General features: G+C 31.0%; 1 protein-coding gene and 1 pseudogene across 1 annotated transcript; both read right to left on the bottom strand.

Annotated features, from left to right (window-relative positions):
* Nucleotides 1-5141: 5141 nt before the first annotated feature.
* On the bottom strand, nt 5142-7560 carry LOC118053527 (UPF0481 protein At3g47200-like). Its single transcript, XM_035064808.2, has 2 exons — nt 7442-7560; nt 5142-6756 (listed from the first exon to the last, which is right to left on the bottom strand). Exon 2 carries the CDS (start codon nt 6745-6747, stop codon nt 5443-5445), a length of 1305 nt encoding a protein of 434 aa, XP_034920699.1. The 5' UTR covers nt 6748-6756; nt 7442-7560; the 3' UTR covers nt 5142-5442.
* A 7337-nt stretch (nt 7561-14897) lies between these two features.
* LOC118053530 (cinnamoyl-CoA reductase 1-like) lies at nt 14898-17817 on the bottom strand (annotated as a pseudogene).
* Nucleotides 17818-20289: the final 2472 nt, after the last annotated feature.

The following is a 20289-nucleotide window of genomic DNA, read 5'->3' as shown; positions in this document are numbered from 1 at the left end:
TCATTTCTCCTTCTTTATAGACTTTTTTATGCAACAAACAACCACCCTCTCTTCTCTTTTTTGTTTTCAATGCAATTCAACCTCTCACAACAAATTCAACCACTATAACACTTGTTTGTCAACATCCGTGTTCTAATTCAAATTTTATTAAAAATTTTCTATATTAAGTAAGCAAATCTATCCATTTTTATTTGAGCACAATTTTTTTATGTTAATTTTTTTGTATATTTTTGTAGTATATATATTTTGTTAGGGTGTTTACTTGTTATATTCTCAGATAATTTTGTTGTATGGATTTATGATTTGTATATGTTAATGTTTTTTTTTTTTTTAGATTTTAAAAGATTATATTTGTTTGTAAATTGATAAAAGTTATGACAAATATTTGACTTCGATGTTTTCTGATGAAATAAATAATAACTTATTTAACAAGTTTGTTTTATATTTTGTTAATTTTATTGTCAACTTGTATTTTTCAGTAAATGTGCAGAAATTTAAATTTATATAGATATACAATTGATAATGAATTAAAAGAACTATTAAAATAGATTAAATAAGATTGGGTTAAACTAATGTTTTTGCAAATTTATTTAGTTAATGAGTTAAGTAATACATGTTATCATCATTATTTAAATAACTTTAATATAAGTAATGAATGATCATTCATGAATGTATCGAGATTCACTTCAGAGGTTGTGAAGGATGAATTATTGTAATGAGATTCAAATTTTTATTAATTACACGCTATATAATCTGAGAAATATTAGTGAAGACAATCTTAGATGTCTATACAAGAGGTGTAAGAAATTCTTTATTTATTAATTTAAATGTTGTAACGATGCATCTTCTACAAAAAAAAAAATCATAAAAAAAATACATGTATTGGTATGCACACGAAGAACTATATGTTCCTCATAATATCATGGTAGAGAGGATGATTGAGTCAATTTCTAGTGTTAGCAATGTGCATGAAGTTGTGGATAACAATGGTAATTTTTATAGGAATATAATTATGGATGCGATGAAAATGAATTAGGGTCATGCCAGTCAATATCCAACGAAGTATTTTGTGAGAATTTTCTTATTGGAAGACCAATATTTCTACTATAACCTTGTTGTTATGCACATAGAAAACAATGTATTTGATAACATTTTCAACATGGTTATGGACGTGAATGAAAAGACAAATGACAACAATAAAACTAGTGCCATAACCTATTTTTGGATTATTCCTCAAAATTTTATCATTTTTTCTTTTAAAATAAAAAAATAAAATAATAATATAGTAAGAGGACTGACGATGTGCTAAAAGTTGGTCGAAGAAGATCCCAGGTACATAAAAAAAAAATCAGGCTAAAATTTTGGATAAATTTGAAGTATAATTATACCCCATTGTACTCAAGACGAAAGACACAACACGGATTTAAGGTTGTAATAACCCTTTTTTTTTTTTTTTTTACTTTATTTAATTTTACTTTATTTATTTTATATTTATATTAATATAATAATAAAAAATGATGGGTAAAAAATGAAATAAATGAAGAATAAATAGAAATTTGGGTCGATAATATAAAATGGAATAGGGATGGAATTAAATATTTAGAAGTCAATTTTGGTAGAAATTAAAAGAATTCATAAATTTGGGGATTAAATTGAACTTGAAATTAGTTTAATTAATGAAACTAGGGGCTTAATTGAAGAAATACCAAAGGTTAGAGCTGATTTGATTCCAAATTGCAAGAAATTAAAAATTCAAGGACCAAAATGAATAGACGGTGATACTATAGGTGGGTTAATTGATATTTATAGGGGTAATTTTGATATAATTTTAAGTTGAAAAGCCAATTAAGGATTGAATTGATGAAATTAGGAACCAAAAACTGTTTTGTAAATGACGCTAGAATCCAGGTGTTCAATTGTAATTGATCTAGGGGTAAAATTATAAAACAATTATTTCCATAAGGACCCAATTGCTAAATTTTGGAAGTTTAGGGGGCAAATTGAAAATATCATTCAGGTGAAACCAGCGCAGTTTCAAAGAAAACTGTTCATCACCTTCTTCGTTCATGAACCACGCCTGCCAGCTGCCCCACGATGCATTACTACTTCAATAACAACAGTGGTTCGCCTCGTTATCCGGAGTCGATCGCATGGCATTCTCTAGCTTTATAAAAGATAGAGAAAGGCCATGAACCAGGAAAGGAGAGAACGAGCAGAGGGACGAACGAACACAGAGGATCAAAATAGAAGGAAACCAAGGGGGGAGACAGCAAACGACAAGGCACAAAACTAATACTCAGACACAAGAACATGGACAAAATTTAGAAGAAAAACACAAGGAGAACGAGCAGACACAGGGAGAAAGAAAGAACAGAACAGAAAACACAGGAAAAAAAAGAAAAAAAAAACAAAGAGAGAGGGAACAAGAAAAAAGAAATAGAACAAGAATGGAGAGCCAATGAGAGGACCCAGAGAACACAAAAAAGGGCAGGAGACAAACGAAAAACGGGATAGGACATCGTTTGGCCAGATCATCACCATCGTCTTTATCTCCGGCCTTCTGCACCAGGTGAGCTTTTCTTTCCTTGCTCGCAATTTTAATTACACTCTTACTGTGCAAAGCGTGCGTGAAATGTTTCATGTGTGTTTCTTTTGCAGACAAGTCATTAGCTTGGATAAGTGATCGGGCTGGACCAGCCCAAAAAACAGACAAAACAGTTGAATTGGGTCGGGTCCAATTGAAAAAATAAATAGAAGAACAAAAGAATAAAAATAAATGCACTTCAATTTTAAAAGATTGTCATTTACCCTCACCATTAAAATTTTGGTACATTAACTGTTAAAAAATAAGTTGGTTTTTATTTATTTATTTCAGTTACGGTAAAAAAAATATCTAGCAGCGTTGCAGAAACTCCTAAATGCAACGAAGCTTGGAGTGCAGAAGATTGACGATACCATTAAAGAGGCTGGGATCAGTATAGAATGGTCTCTGGAGGACGGCCGAAGGAGATCATATGTAGGGCTGCTCTCTCTATGGGCACACCTTATTGAAGAGAATAATACGGGCCTTATCTTTTGTGGACTTTGAGGCCCAATATACATTCCACAACTTGATTTGCCAACGACACAGCTCAACTGAAGTGTGGGCTTGTATATACTGGTCTTTTGTTATGACTATTGACAATTCCTTGGGTCAACCCTACTTCAAAGATGACTTAAAATTCTCTAAAAAATATTGTCCAAGAATTGAATACAACTTTCAATGCAACACGAAACAATAATCCGAAGTTTGAACTATTAAAACCTGCGTTACCAAGTTTGGAAGACGAAGGGATCTCAACAACCACCCATTAATCACTTCATTGTATAAAAACTGTAAATTACTCGGTGGTTGCCACTGGCCGCTATGATATGGTATGATAATCAAGCAAATATCATATAGTTTAATCAAGATTTAGACCTTGGAAAAACAGCTAATCAAATTTCAATTTAAGGAGAGCCAGCAAAGAAAAAATCAATAAAATTATGTTCTTGTAATTTTATCAGTTTTATCCCAAAGCTATTTAGTAGTGATGCCTGAATGTTCTTGCTTGTAAGGCAATTCTTTCTAAAAATGAAACAAAAATCTATAAAATTAACAATTTCAGTGGGAAAAAAAAGAAAATCAATTGATAAATTAAAAAGAAAAATGAGGAAACAAACGGAGAATAATAATAACTCAAGTGACTATATCTACAGTGCCACAAATAAAACCAATCTTGAGAGATTATATGGAAACAAGTTGCCTTTACTAGTGGAGATTTAGCTAACAGAAAAAAACATTCTATTTGCTAACATCTTAGTTTGAATAATCAACCCCTTTTCTAGATGGTAAATCTAGCACTTTTCATGTTGAAAGAAGATAGTTAACCCTTTTTCTTGCAACTGATCAATACTTGACAAATTGTTCCTCAATTATAGCACATAGAACACTTCGATAATCACATGTACAAATTCACTTATTTGCAGCCTTACATTTCCTTTTCCCATCATTGACATTTTCATGTTATTTCCTAGTTTCATCATTTGCCTGAAACTTTCATTAAGATTGCTGAACAAGATTTTATCTTAACACATGTGATTGCTGCACCCTAAATCCAGAAACCACACGTCTTCTCTTCCTACTTCATTTTCCTCCATAACTGACATTAGCAACATTTCTACTTTCTCATCAATCTCAACATAATTAGCTTCTTTGTACCAGCTAAGACATTCATATTGAAAGTGTTCGAGCTTGTGATATTTGTAACATTCAACAATAGACTTGTCAAAGAACTTACACCCTTTACCTCTGCTTCTTCCTCTGAATGATCCTTGACCATGACCTCATCCTCTTGATCTTTCCTCATGAGTTACTTTCAAGGCTTGTTCTTCTCTATCATGCTTATGAAACTTCTGCCCGTGAACAATTAGAGAGCTTTGCAACTCATCAATGGATAAACTATCAATATCCTTTGACTCCCCAATATAACAAATAATGTAATTAAATTTGTCTGTTAAGGATCAAAGTATTTTCTCTACAATGATAACATCTACCATTCGTTCACCATGCACCCTCATTTTATTAGCCACAGACATCTCTCTTGAGAAGTAGACCAAAACTTTCTCACCTGACTTCATCTCTAAGGTTTCAAACTCTTTGCGAAGAGCTTGAAGAATTGACCGCTTCACTCTTGCATTTCCTTCGTGCTTCTTCTTCATTGAGTCCCAAATCTACTTCGCAATGTCCTTCTAAAGATGGTTTCCAAAATGGTTCGATGAATAGCCTGGAATAAATAGTTCTTTACTTTCAAGTCCTTCAACTTCAACTCGTCGAGCCTCTAGCACCGTTACTCCATCTTCTGGTTCTACATAACCAGTCTCTACTAAGCTCCAATACTCTTTGGATCTCAGAAGATTTTTCATCAGCATGCTCCAATGATTATAATGACCATTGACATGGGGAATTGAAGGCTGCACAAAAATCCCTTTTTCTTCACTTGTCATGTCTCTCTCTTTGTTTACAAGTCACTCAAAGTCTGCTACTTTTTCTCTCTCAGCCCAGTGGGAGCTCTGATACCAGATTATTATGAATTAAAGACTTTAAGTAATAATTAACTCACTTGATCTGGGAATGATTGGTTTATTCAATGAAAAAAGCTTTGGCTATTATATAGCCTTTACAGTCCTAATATTAAGCAACCATGCAGCCCACGTCTAAGCTAATTGAGACGCTGTAATCAACAGAAGAAAGAGTCAAATAACAAACGACTTTTTTATTCAACAAGGATTATTCAAAACAGAAAATATAACTTCAACTGAAACACTTATTAACTCGACAGATATTGGAGATTTTCTAACATGGAAAAGATTGTTTATTTGAAAGAAGACAGAACTGTGTAATGAATCTGTTTCACGATCATCCTATTTGACCCCTGTTTTCGGGTCCGGTTTGAAATAAGACATAACTGTGAATACAGTTTGCAGCAGGGTGAGCAGAAGCAATGTGAGAGCAGCTAAAAAGGAAATCAGTGACCATGGACTGTTGAAATGATTACGCCACAGTTTTGCCAACCACACATTGCGCCGCTGAGCGCAGTGCTTCTCCACACGTTCGAATAATTGAGCGTAATAAAAGCGACCACGATCGGAGATCATGACATTTTTGCCTAATTTGTTGAATAAGGTGCAAACCATTTCATCATCACCCAATCCATTTTCAATAATTCCGCGGTGTCGAAGTATCCGCACATCCTCTGGAGTGTTGATCAGACAATCCATCAATGTTATATAATCAGTGACGAACAGATGTTGACGCTGTGAGCATTGTTCATAGGCAATAAGATTTCGGAATAGAGACTCTGTTGTATCATCAATTTTCAAACGTGGGATTTTTATCATGCCCTTTTCAAAACTCACACCTAGGAACAACCCAAACGATCCTTCTTGTTTTCTAAACTTAATGCCAACGTCTTTCAGCTCTTTGGCACTGCGTATGAACTCAAATTTCGTGTTATTTGCTTCGATCCCACTGGGCAGCTCAGAAGGTGAAGGCAGCAGCCAATTATGATATACTAAGTCCAGAAGATGCTTGCATTCATGGGAAGAAATTGTATTGCTTCTCTCGAGCCTCGAGCCTGGATACATCCATTCGAAGAAACCTGATGCCTTATCAATGAAAGGGACCTTTTCGTTCGGCATCGCCATGGAAGACAACTTCAAAAGAACACAAAATGGAAGTTGATTTTCTAGTAACAGAATATCATATGATACTGCAGAGAGAATCAATAAATTTCCAATAACGGGATCATTTTGATCTCCTTGTTGAACCTCAGACGTTGTAAGCTTGCAAATGAGCTCAACAATAAAGCAACCATCACGAAGCAACATTTCAACAAATGCATCCTCGCCAAGGATTACGGGCTGGTCATAGTATCGACGAGCTTGTGCTTCCAAACCTCTCATGGCCGCAACATAAATTGTCAAGCTATTTTCCGGCCTGCGTTGAAGAAACTTTTGTAGATAGATTTTTTTATATTCTTCCATCATCTTCAAGTGATCTTTTCCACGGTGATAAGGACCAATAGAGAGGATATCCGGTTCATATGCCCTTTCGTTCACAAAGCGTTGGCCACGGGGGACCTTAAAAATACTGCAAGTTGACTGATTAGTTGGCAAGTTTTGAAGCGACATCTGGATATGACGGGATACACGGTCCGGACGATTCATCTCTTCGTCCTGAATCAAAGGATACAAAATGTCAAATATAATTGAAGCACAGGAGAGCATTAAAAAAATGTTGATGTTGAGGACAAAATTAAAAGTCGTTTCGTTTAGAATGACTAAAAAATGTGTTTAAAATACAGTTATGAGTAAATTTGTAATTGCAAAGTTCCGATAATAATATAATAATTAGTCGGATGATCATCTATGTAAAACAAAATAGTGAATTAAATATTATGTTATTGTCTATATATTTTTAATAATATTACTTACAATAATTATTATAGTCTGTATTTATATCCAGAAAATTATTGTTTGCAATTGTTAGAAAGTTGTTAACGCATAGTCTTGAGTTTCAATAACAATAACAAAGACAATAATATAAAAAAAAATAACGATAGATTAATTTTTAACAAACAAAAAGAAGCATGTATACACACACACACACACACACATATTTTTGTCTCGTAAGTTTGAAAGAAGCATATGTATATAATTTCAAATCATAAACTCAATCTGCAAAGCTTTGGCTCCCGCATGGTAAAGGGTTTTTGAGTAGTTTCAGATCATGAATTAAGACATGGAAAAACAAACCAATTAAATAAGTAAATATTCACAACAAATCAATGGAGTGCGTGCATCAATGGTTAATAATTAATGGATCAACAATCAACTGATACTGTCAAAAACTATCGCTTACTTGTTTGAAACTAGCAAGCTCGACCTTTGCTGCTAGCTGTAATGGACGGATCCTCTGGTCTAGAGCTGAGAGATAGAGAGAGAGAGAGAGAGAGAGAGAGAGAGATACTCTTTGTGACCATATATGGATTTATCCCAAAAGATAGAAATTTAGAGTTATATGTTGAAACTTCCTATTGCAACGAGGACTTAGACTTGTCAAGTTAACACGTCTTCGAGCACGTTCAAATTTGATTTTTTTTTTGTTTTTTTACTAAAATTTAATGCGGTTTGTACTATTTGGATTATTTTGATGTACTGATGTCAAAAATAAATTTTTAAAAATGAAAAAAAATCATTGGCATGTATTTTGGCATGAAAAGTAATTTGAAAAGTAACCGCTACCACACTGTCAAACACGCTCTTCGTCCTCGTTCACTACATGACTGGACAGCTATTCCCACGTCACATTATTCCCACGTCACATTAATTTTAGATTAATTTATTATATTTTTTAATTTATACTATTTTTGATTTTATTGTATATTTAAATGTTTTACAACTTTTTTATAAAGAATCTTGTTGTATTAATATATGATTTGAATGCTAAGGTTTGTTCAGTATTTGAAGGAAATTGATTTCATTTTTCATTTGATGAAATTAAGTTTGATTTGGTAACTTAGATGTGTTATAGTTGAAGAAATGATGGTTTATTTAATGGGTGCCAATTATATTTTATTGTTAAGTTGGAAATTTGAGAATTGTTTTTGAATTAATAATAATTAAAAGTTTAAATAGGTTAAATAAATCTGAATTGAACAAATGATGGACATTTAGTTGGCTACCGATTATTTATTAGTTTTTATTGTTTAGTTCACATTTTGACACAAGATTGAATTTATGTAGAAATGATAATTAGTTATTGAATATTTGAGATTTCATTTAGAATAATTATTTGAATTCTGAGTTGATAGTTATATTATAAATAAATTTTGTTATCAATATTCTTTATAGACTTTATAAATAATGGATAATTGTTTTTTTAATACATCGAGACTCTTTAAAGTTTTGTATAATAAAGATTATCTTAAAAGAATTTAGAGTTTTATTAATTTTATACTTTTTAATATGAAGAATATTATTGGGGTGAAATTAGATTTTTATATACAAAGTGTAATAAAAAAAGTTTAACCATAAAGATATTATGATGATGCATGTACTTAAATTAAAAAATATTTATTGAAAAATATTTTTGTTAGTTTGCATAGGGAAACCATATCTTTATTATAAAACTCATTGTTCTGTGAGCAAGCATACCATGAAAGCACTTTCCTTTGTTAACCATGCAAGGTGTCTTGTAAAAACTCATTGTTATATATTTAAATATTTTTTAACTTTTTTATTTAATCTTCATTTATGAGACTTTTTACTTACTAATTATTTGAAAAACAGTTCGGAAGCAAACACACTCCAATAAACTTATATGAAGAAACTTATATAAGAAAGGGGGATAGGGAGAAATGGGTGAAAGAATTTGTCAATGATGATAGCAGAATGAAAGTGTTTGTTATAAGTGTTTTTGTAATTCTTTTAATTGAAGCTTGTGTTTATTTGTATTATTATTATAAATTTTGGATTAATACAAGTCTATTTAATATATCGTTGTTTTAATATTAAAAAAAATATTATCGAACATGTCACCGTATCAATATTGGAAAAAATTATTATCTAATATGCGTTGTATTTTAAATTTATTATTAAAAAATTATTACAAAACATTTTAACAAAATGAAATATTTTTTTATATTAAATAAATTAATACTACTTGCAGCGCAAAGTTGCCACTAATCCAAGTCGTATATGTCTGCTAAAACTTGAACTATTCAAACCTGCATTACCGAGTTTGGACGAAGTCCAAGGGATCTTGGCAACCACTCACTCATCACTTCAAGGTATAAAAAGTTGTAAATTACATGGTAGGTGCCACTGGCCACTTGTGTTGGTATGGCTTGGCTTCGATTCTTTCTTCCACAACGAAAGAGTCTGCGATCCTAGCTTTTTTTTTTTGGGAGGGAATATAAGAGATAATTTTTTTTTTTTTATAATAAATTTCTTGATCTCAAACTTTTATCATTGTGTTACTTAATAGATAGTTAAGAGACAACCTTCTTACAGGTGGTTATGATATGATAAATCATGCAAATATATTATAGTTTAGTCAATATTTAGACCTCGAAAAAACAGCTAATCAAATCTCAATTAAAGAAGAGCCATCGGAGAAAAAAAAGAAAGGGAACCCCCTTCTTGAAATACATATTCTCAATTACATCTGAAACTAATTAATTTTGGCAGTTCATCCCAAAGCTATTTAGTAGTAGTGATGCCTGAATGTTCTTGCATGTAAGGCAATCCTTTCTATAAATGAAACAAAAATCAATAAAATTAACAGTTTCAGAGAATCAGATGATTAATTAAAAAGAAAAACGAGGGAACAAATGGAGAATAATAATAAACAAAAGATTTATTCAGCAATAGATTATAGATCCCCAACGTAGCTGGGCAGTACTGGAAACCAAGAAATATTGCAAGCCAAATAAGAGGTTAAATACATGCGATATCTTAATTAGTTTATGAAAAAAAAACATACATCATCCTACTCAAGAACCAATCAACTTCGCAGAAAAATGAACCTCAATATAATAAATTGACATTAAATAAGAGGTTTGTTTTTGTTATTCGATTTTGAGCAATTACCTTTGCAGGAAAAGGGCATTATTTTTTTGCGCTCGAGGGTCGTGGCCTAGTTGTTTTGGCAAAGAATTCCATGTCTCTACACCTATGTTCAACTCTTTATAAGCATGTTTATTACTTTTTTGATGTTTTATTTGCCTATTAAACTTATAAAATATTTAATGAATTAAAAATAAATTATGATATGTATAAACTGATTCGGATATCCCGAATAATATAAAAAAAAAGTATTATTTTTTTAAATAGTAAAACAACTTTGTTTTATGTTATTTTTATTTTTTGCTTTTCAATTCGACAAAATTAAATTTCACAAATAGTATTTTAACTTTTAAAATTACTATAATTATAGAACTTGATAATTTAAGAAGTTAACTAGAAATCTTGACAACCCGAGTTAAGACCCACAGGTCAATCTGAAACCAAATGACTTGACATAATTAAGATGAAAGTCGACATTTTTTTTAATAAACAAAACGACACCGTTTTGTGTCAGGGAGACAGAATTTCTCTTTCCCCTTTTTCCCATTCCCCCCCTGTTCTTCACTTAATAAACAAAAATGCTTGCCATGGCTAATTATAGAAACCACATCGCTGCTCTTTTTCTGCATTGCGGCCAGCATCCCAGCGATAAACTTTAGATCTTTGCTCTGAGAGGTAATGAAAGCATCAATAAACTCTGCTGGAGATTGACTGAAACCAAGAAAGAAAGCTCGCCTCTGACGATGCTCATGTATCTTCTTTATAGAGTTGCATATCAATCCATCACAGGCATCAGTTTCTTTGTTACTCTCTATGCTGGTCAAGTACGCCACAAGGTCCTTTTGTAATGGTGAAGGAACATCAACCATAAAATCATAGCAAGGAGTTCCGGTTGGGCAATTCCCTGAGAGCTTGATCTTGTGTTCCAAATGAATAGGCTATTGAGGAGTTATAAAATTACTAATATAATGATATTAATTACCCCTGAATATTATAAAATTACTCAAAACTGATAAGGTTTGTATTACTTTTAGAGACAAAGAGCGAGCTGATCGGAGAAAAGAGAGAGGAAAGAGAAGAAAACAAAAACACCTATTTATGGCCGAAAACCAGGCCATTTCATCCCCCTAATTTTTTTCAATTTTAGATGGGCTTGTAGCCCTGGGCCTAAGCATGCGTTGGTATTAGAACAATGCCCATGATAAGTCCAACCTCATTTTCTTTCTTAGTTTCAGCTTTGCCTTTTGTTTCGGTTTTTTAGGTAATAGACACTCTCTATTAAATATTATATATATATATAGAGTTCTTAAATTAATTTTCTTATAAAAAACAGAAAATTAATCATAAGTTATTTCCAGGTCTTCAATTATAAGCATCACTGAAATTAAGTTAAAAATTCATTTTATTATTTTTATTATAGTGATGATAATAAAAAGACTGAAAATAAATACGGTTAAGTTCCATTATCCATACTATTTTTTTGAAGAATAAATATTAAATTTACATTTGAATAGAGAATTCTTTTTATAATAATAAAAATTGAATTATGGATGGCTTATACGTTGTAATATATTTCATAAAACATGTTTGTGCTCATCATATATTAACAAAATAATAAAATAAAGAAAAGGATAAACATTGAGTTTGAATAAGCTTTTATTTCATTGAATTTAATATCTTTTCAAATTTTATAAAGATAAACAAGTCAACTATTTTTTTTTTAATGGAATATAGATTCTTAATAAACTCATTGTCATGTGCAGACAACATCCCACAGCGGTAAATTTACTAGAAAAATCGAGTGGAGAAGACATGCGACCCAAAAAAGAAGAAGAAAATAGCTGGACCAGCGGAGTTCTTGGGCCAAGAGGCTGAGTCCAAAGAGTGTTTCTTGCTGAAAACACGCAGCTAAAGGAGATTCTGTAGTGCTCCACTCTTTGTACTTTTTAAAATTTTAATTTTTTTTATTTAATATAATTTTTTTATAATTTTAAATTATTTTAATTTTTTGATATTAAAAAAAAAAAAAAAAAATTTTAATATATTTCTAAATAAAAATCACATTAAATCATTATCGCTATAAAATGAAATAAGCGATATGACCTTATCCTCTATTTTTTAGGGCGTTGAGGCCTGAACTGGATCTGGTAACACATAGCTCAACTGAAATTTACATTGGGGCTTGAATATATTGCACTGTGATTGTTTCTTGTCTGGTCGACCTTTCGTTCCTGCCTCTTGGAAAAAAAATGGCTGCTTTTGTGGTCAACTCTATAATAGATCATTTTGGCTTTCATTTAATTCTGTTCACATGTACAAGAGTTCTAAATTCGAGACCATATAAAGTAGAATGAGAAAACAAGTTCACTGCAGAGATCTTCTTGTTAATGAAACTTGCAAGGAACTAATATACCATCATAAGAAAAAAATCTATTGATTCTCTCCCAATTAGTTAGACCGTAGGTGTAATGATTTATTTTATGTGCAAATTCTCTAGTTTAAATTCAAAATAGCTCACCTATGCAAAAAAATAAAATAAAAATGAATAGAAGAAGCATCTAACTTAATGAAGGTAACCAAGCAACTCTCATGTGGTTTAATCAAACTTTTAGACCTTAATGAAAAAGATAGCTAATCAAATCTTCATCCAAGGAAAAGGGGAAGTGATGATGATGTTGATGCCATAATTTCTCTGATAAATTTTTCTTTTGGGGACTTTATAGAAGAAAATAAATGATCAAGGTGAAATTTTGAAAAACTTTGCTTGTGAAAAAATGCTGTTAACTATGACTTCTCAAAAATAAATTGGTGATAGTTTTTGGCGTTTCCATGCCATATGTTTAACATGTTTGTGGTAATCGACCTATTTGAGTAAAATAAAATAATTTTTTAGTTGTTTTCTATTTATATTTGTTTTATATAATACCAAAGTCTGAAGATGCAACGGAATTCATTTTTGATTCCGAAGAATTTTTCTAATTGGTAAAATAAGATAATATGACGGATTGTATTAGAGATGTTAATAGTTCCATGATATTGAAATGTTTACCACAATTAATTATTGATAAATATTGTAATATAAAAGAAATTAAAAAAAACATATAAAATTTAACGTGGTTCAATAATGTATTTATATTTATAGAAATGAAAAACTTTTATTTTTTATTATATATCAAATAGGGTTACAAAGAATATATTTATAATAGATACTAAACTGCTTAAAGAATATTAAAGAATTTTTTAATAATACCCTTTTATTGTACCACCAGGGCATTGCCCTGCATCCTCAATCTATCAATCATCCATGACAAAATACAAGAAACAAATTCCATAAAGAAAAATATAATTATTCTATTTTACTCTACTTTGATATCTTTCTCTACAACAATAATTATACATAATACTAGATTAATCAAAATTAATATGTTTATGCTTATTTAAGTTATATACATATATATAACTTAAATAAGCATAAACATATTAATTTTGATTAATCTAGTATTTTATATATATATATATATATATATATATTCATTTTAAACTATGTTTTTTTCACATATTTTAAGTATTGAAGTTAGTTTATGGGTTAGGCATGTTTAAAAGACTTTATGAATTAATTGCTAAAAAATAAATTTTTTTTGCATTATTAGTGTTTTTGAGCTTCGTTGCTTGTTTCAGGTTTTTTTATTAAGTTGGAGTTTATATAATTTTTTATCTAAGTTAAAGTATACATATCAAGTTTTTCAGAAAACTGGTATAATGGGTATAAATCCGAGTTTATTTGAGTAAATAGAGTTGCAAAATCGAGTCTTAATTATCTTGTTCGTGGTAGGATTTTCTATTCGTGCATGCAGCATTCAAATGGGCATATTTGAAGCTTCAGAGATCAAAATCAGATAATTAAAAAGCTTAAAATCATCTAAACATCCGCTACGACTCTTATGAAAGGGCCAATACCAAAAGAGATCGTTATCAATTCAAAAACTCTGATGCAAGCCGGAAGGCGAGAATTGTTCCTAATTTGGCGGGAAACCGACCTAATGGGGAGTCCTATGTTAAATAGGAAATCTGATGGGATTGGAGAGATATTATTACAGCATCAAATCTTTTTAGGATAGATCTCTGATCACTAAGGCTTTTAAGTTTTCCAAAATTGGGTAGCAACAAAAACATGGGTTAAAAATTGGATAGCAACAATTCTAAACCAATCTATAACTAAGTTTGCTATCAAAACCGAAGTTGTGATATTTGAACTTGTGAAGCGACTGAGTTTAATAATTATGATGGATCTATATTGTTAATCTTAGGGGAAACATTCAACTAAATCGATATATATTGTAGACACTTATGTTGTCTAAGATTTATCAAACTATCTAGCTCTTAAAGCTGCCATTGATTTAAATTATTAGTGCGGACATTGTGGTTGTTTAATAGTTAGGGTTAGTTACATTGTGGATCAGTTAAGTGACTATTATTAAGAAAAGATAGATATTTTTAATATAAATTGATGTATCATTTCAGTAATCAGTTTTGATTTTCGTAGGTGGATGTTTACTTGAGACCAATGTTTTTCTTTTAATAAATTTTAGATTTATTTAATTTAGCTTGATTAATTTGTTCTGTTTACCATAGTATAGATTGAATAACCTCAAAATCCTCTTTGATTCCATATTGAAATTGGATTAAACTTAAAGGACAACCACAAAAAAAAAAAAAAGAATAAAGAAAAAAGAAAAAAAGCGGAACACTCAAAAGTCACATCCAATAATTGATTAATTAGAGGATTAAAACATTGATTAATCTAAGCACGAAGACAATTAGAGGTCTTAGAAGACAGTAACACTTGCACTCTACATTCTTCTTTAGTATATTGTTTTCCCTAAGATGTATTTTGCAAACAACTACGACCACACTTGGGGTGTGGACATGAACGTCCCCTCCTAATAAATGAGCTCTTATTGAATTTTCACAGAGTCTTCAGCTTGTTTTGGGATTGGAAGGTGACCCTTTTCCTGCAAGCTCTTAACAGTTTCATACAGGCACTGTTTCACTGGGTGAATTCGATGCCCAGATCCTTGATCTTCTGGTTTGTGAACTTGTATGGTTGTTTTCTTGGGTTCTTCTCATCTGAACACCTGCAAATGCATTGCAATACAAAATATTAATATTCAAGATTAATAAAAAAACAGAGCACAATTAATTCTTTCTACAAACTTGGTAGGTTTTTTTCTACAAAATATTAATATTCACTAGCTCATTAACAATTAGACAAACAAGTACTGTGGCATATAATTTCATGAGATTAGGATTTAGGACCCAATAATCCTCTTCCTAACTCTCCATGAAAAAATTTGAAAATACATAACAAAGCAAGATTTAACTTGTGATCCAATAACTTTATGCAGTACCAATCGTAGAGAACCCATTTTGGTCCAAATATGACAAAGACGATGGGGTTGGTGAGGACCCTTTTGCTGCACCAGTAATGTCAAATCATTTGGCTTTCTTTGTTGATGATTCAAAAAATTATGCCACGGGGGATTCGATTTTTGGTTAAGATTATCATACAAGTCAAAATTGGGACAACAATTGCCCCACGATACCATTAAGAAACCAAAAAAATAAAAATAAAATAAGGCAGCGATCTGCAATGTTTTTTTTAGTATATTTATAATAAGGACAGAAAACCCTTTTCTTCATTTATTTTCTTATTTTGGGCATGAATAGGGGTGAAGTATCAGAAAACTGTCATGCAACAGGTAGTGAGGATTTTATTCTCTAATTTAATTATTGTACAAAATCTTCTAGCATTCATTGCACTAAGTTGCTTTAATATATATATATATATATATATATATATAATATATATATATATATATATATATATATATATATGTCACCAAGAAAGTACGAAATATACGAGCCTTAAATTGACTATCATCTTCTAGCATTTTTTGCACTAAGTTGCAAATATATTGTCTCTTAAAATCATAATAATAATTTTGTAAATGAAGATTTGAAGAAAAATCGAGAAAGGACCATGGAAGAAAAATAGGTTAGTAATTATGTAAAATTATATTTGTTTGTTTTTACGTTTAAAAAATTCTTTTTAAAATTGTTCAAAATCATAAGAACTTACTTGGTGGGGATGGGATACTCCGGGAAGAACTTCGCAAGGATTTCCACCACCTCTCCACGGTGGAGCATTCTCTCAGCGCAAATGTAACGGCCGGAGGCTGAAGGTGTCTCGAAGACTAAAATGTGGGCTAGTGCCACATCCCTAACATGCACATAAGCTTGAACAGAGTTAGCATATGTCTTGGCTGAGCCGGTTAGGTACTTGAGGATGTGAACGATGCTAGCATTGACAGTGGGTTGCAACAATGGTCCAAGCACCAGCACTGGGTTCACCACCACTAGGTCAACTCCATTCTTCTTAGCCACATCCCATGCATCCTGTTCCGCCACAGTCTTTCCATAGCAATACCAATTCTGCAATTCCAAGATGAACTTACATCAAGATGTGAAGGATAGGCAATTAGGATAGAGATATTTTTATTTACACCTACTCTGTATGCTTTGAGTAACCCAAGTGTATGTGGGCACGATAATATTTATGTTAATCAATTATCATGACATGTGATTAATTAGCATATATTTTATATCATGTTGATTTAATCATCAAGTATTAGCTGATCCGTGCTCTAATTAGGAGCTATTTAATTATGTTAATCAATCATCATCACATGTTATTAATTAAATACCTTTGTGTTCTTGCAGAACTCAAGATCACTCCAGCAAGATTCATCAACGACAACATCAGGGCTCCTATTGGGGTCCATGTACACAGTACCAATTGAAGACGTGAAAACCACTCGTCGGACTTTGGCCTCAGCTGCTGCCATGATCACATTCTTGGTTCCATTCACTGCTGGCTCCAGCATTTGCTCCTTCAAGTATTGGAACACAAAATCATCTCATCATCAAAACCAAATTTGAAGAAAACATACTTTGCCTCATGAAATTACGAAAAAAAGGAAACATACTGGATCGTCTGTGACAGGAGAAGCAGTATGGAAAACTCCATCACACCCTTGAATAGCCTCTTTAAGAGACTCATAATCAAGGAGATCAGCCTTGCATAAAGTTAATCTTTCTTGAGCTCCTTCAAGCTCCCTCAAATGGGAATTCTTGGGATCAGCTGTGTATAACAACACGAATACAAAGCATTAAATTATTACTATCTTAAGAACAGAAAAAGAAAAGGGAAAGAAACCAAGTGCATAATTATTATAAACTAACCTGGGTTCCTCACAGTTCCTTTAACAGAGTAACCTTTCTCTAGAAGAAGTTTAACAATCCATGAAGCAATGAAGCCACCAGCCCCGGTGACACAGACAGTTTGGCCTTGGCATGGAAGTGATGAAGTATCGACAGGCATGTTGTCTTGATATATGTATTATTATGTGTACGTGTTTGGTGGTAGAACGAAGGAAGAGAGACAGAGAGAGGGAGGTGTTTTCCTTTTCTCTTGATTTATGAGGCGGATGCTACAAGGAAAGAAGTGGTGGAGTGGATGTATTTATAAGGTTTAGAGTTACCTTCCTCACCCACTACCGGTAAATATTTATCAAAGAGAGATTCTCTCTTTGTTTTGTACATGTGTTTTTTTGACCAAACGTGCACGCTGTTTTTGACCAAAATGTAGTTATAAGCAGAGAGCAGTACTTTAATTTGTTTTGGAAGGAGAGAGGGAAAGGATCTCATGGATGACAAGTGTACATCTTAAAGAATATTTGGTTTTTATACATGGATGCATCTAAAGATAAAAAAAATAAAATTATATTTGATAATAATATACAAAATAAAATGATTTTTTTTGTATACAAGATATAGACAGTATTTATTTTTGTGATGGTGTTATGTTTTTGAAAAATTAAAAAATTTTTGGTTTTAAATTATAATTTTTTATATATTTTTTAATTATTTTAATATGCTGATGTCAAAAATAAATTTAAAAAATATAAAATTATATATATTATTTTAATATATTTTCAAATATAATATATTTTAAAAATCATTAACTATTACAATTCTACGCACTGCCATAGTGCATTGATTACTATTACGATGTTCATTTAAGCTTACTTTTCTCCAACCCCATGTGAATTGGATTTAATGATGTCTCTTAAGAAAGTTGACCAGTAAATGAATGTCCACTGATTAATTAATCAATACACATAAATCTTATTGTTTAATAAGCTACTAATGAATCTTACATGGAAAATTAACTTATTGTTTTCCATATGTATTTTTTGGACCAAAAGTGCATGTTGTTTTTGACCAGTCTCCGGTTCTCTTGTTTTTCTTTGGCTTTTTATATGAAACTTAACTATTTAAGAATATGGATATTACTATATTTGTTTTTACCTTAACTTTTTATTTTTATTATTATTATTATTATTATTATTATTATTATTATTATTATTATTTGGATTCGATTAAAAAAAAATGGTTCATCAAACATATGTACTGTCAACATAGTTTTTCTCGGATTATTACAAAACAAAATACATTAATTGATTATGGAAATGCATAGTTTGAATCTATATATCATATATGCACAGGAATAAGTAAATCATGATGAAATAAACAATCGCCATCCATGCTTTATTCTTTTTTTTTTTTTTTTTTAATTTCCCTATTCAACAATGCTCATGACCAACAACGTTTACCTTTTGGTCAAATCATATATATATATATATATATATATATATATATATATATATATATATATATATATAGAGAGAGAGAGAGAGTTTATAATCTAACAACGTGTTTCTTGTTTCTTGCTTGTATGAAGAAAGACCCCGTCACATCAATTTATGGTTGATCCTGAGAGGTCCTTCCCTTCATAGTAACTTCAAAGATATTTTCATATCTTTGACAATTTCTTACGTCCAGTACTTCTCCTCTTCTCCCACTGATTGACCTGGTCTCTTTTTCCTCTTTTTTATTGAACGTTTGTTTTGTATTTAGACCAGCATTTTCATCCAAGGACATGATCGTTTACACGGTAACACCAACCATAGTTGTTTGACGTTATGGTCTAACCTATTTTTTAAAATATTTTTTTATATTAAAAGAAATTTTAAATGTATATTTTTATATAATTTTTATATATTAATGTTAAAAATAAAAAAATCTAAAAAAATATTTCCTATATGCCTTATTAAAAAATACCTTACACTACACCGCATTACAAACATTACTTGAAATTTTGACCCGTAGTGTTTTGATCATTGGATGATCATAGTGGGTTGCAAGCATTCAAACTCCCGAGTCCAAGCTAGGCGATGTTAGACCAACGAGTACAGGATCAAACGACCCATTTTAATTAAAAATATGAATAACTCTATAAATTATAAAAAAAAACTCCTCTGAGTTGCAATGGAGACGAGAGCACACATGAGTGGTTCATGTGCTCTTTTTTATTGACCCCACGATCTCAGCAATGACCAGACTCCTCCTCCTCTAGCGCCGCCTCTATTTTAGATTTATTGTATTTGAACGTACAAATGTTTAAATTTATAATAAATATTTAATTTTTATATTATTTTAATTTCTTTTAATTTATTTCTTTTAATTTATTTTAATTATTTTCTACTTTTGTTCAATATATTTTTTAAAAAATATATTTTAAAATATTATTGATAGGATTACTGATAGACCACTCCGTCGGTATATTCCAAAGAGTTGGAAAATAATTATTGTAAATGTCACTTCTATTGTTAACTCTTCAATGGAAATTACGGATGATATTATATTGGTGATATGTTATATTTACCGACAGATATATTAACAAACAAATAAAAACATTAACGAAATTATATATGGTATTTTATCGGTTATATAACAAACTTCCCGAGGGAAATACTAATAGAATAAATTGAGTAATTTATGTATTTTGCATGCTTTGTCTGTCTTTTAATCTATTGATAAATTTATTAACAATGGACTCACTAATCGACCAAAAATTACTGACAAGAGCTTTTATGGCAAACTATTTTCGTCCAAGAACCTATCGCTAAAATACTTGTCCATGAACTGTGAGTATAAATTGTGACACAAATTTATATA

The sequence above is a fragment of the Populus alba genome, chromosome 1, assembly GCF_005239225.2.
Source record: "Populus alba chromosome 1, ASM523922v2, whole genome shotgun sequence".
NCBI classification, from domain to species: Eukaryota; Viridiplantae; Streptophyta; class Magnoliopsida; order Malpighiales; family Salicaceae; genus Populus; species Populus alba.
Note: the sequence above shows the minus strand (reverse complement) of the source record. Positions and strands in the feature narration are given on the sequence as shown.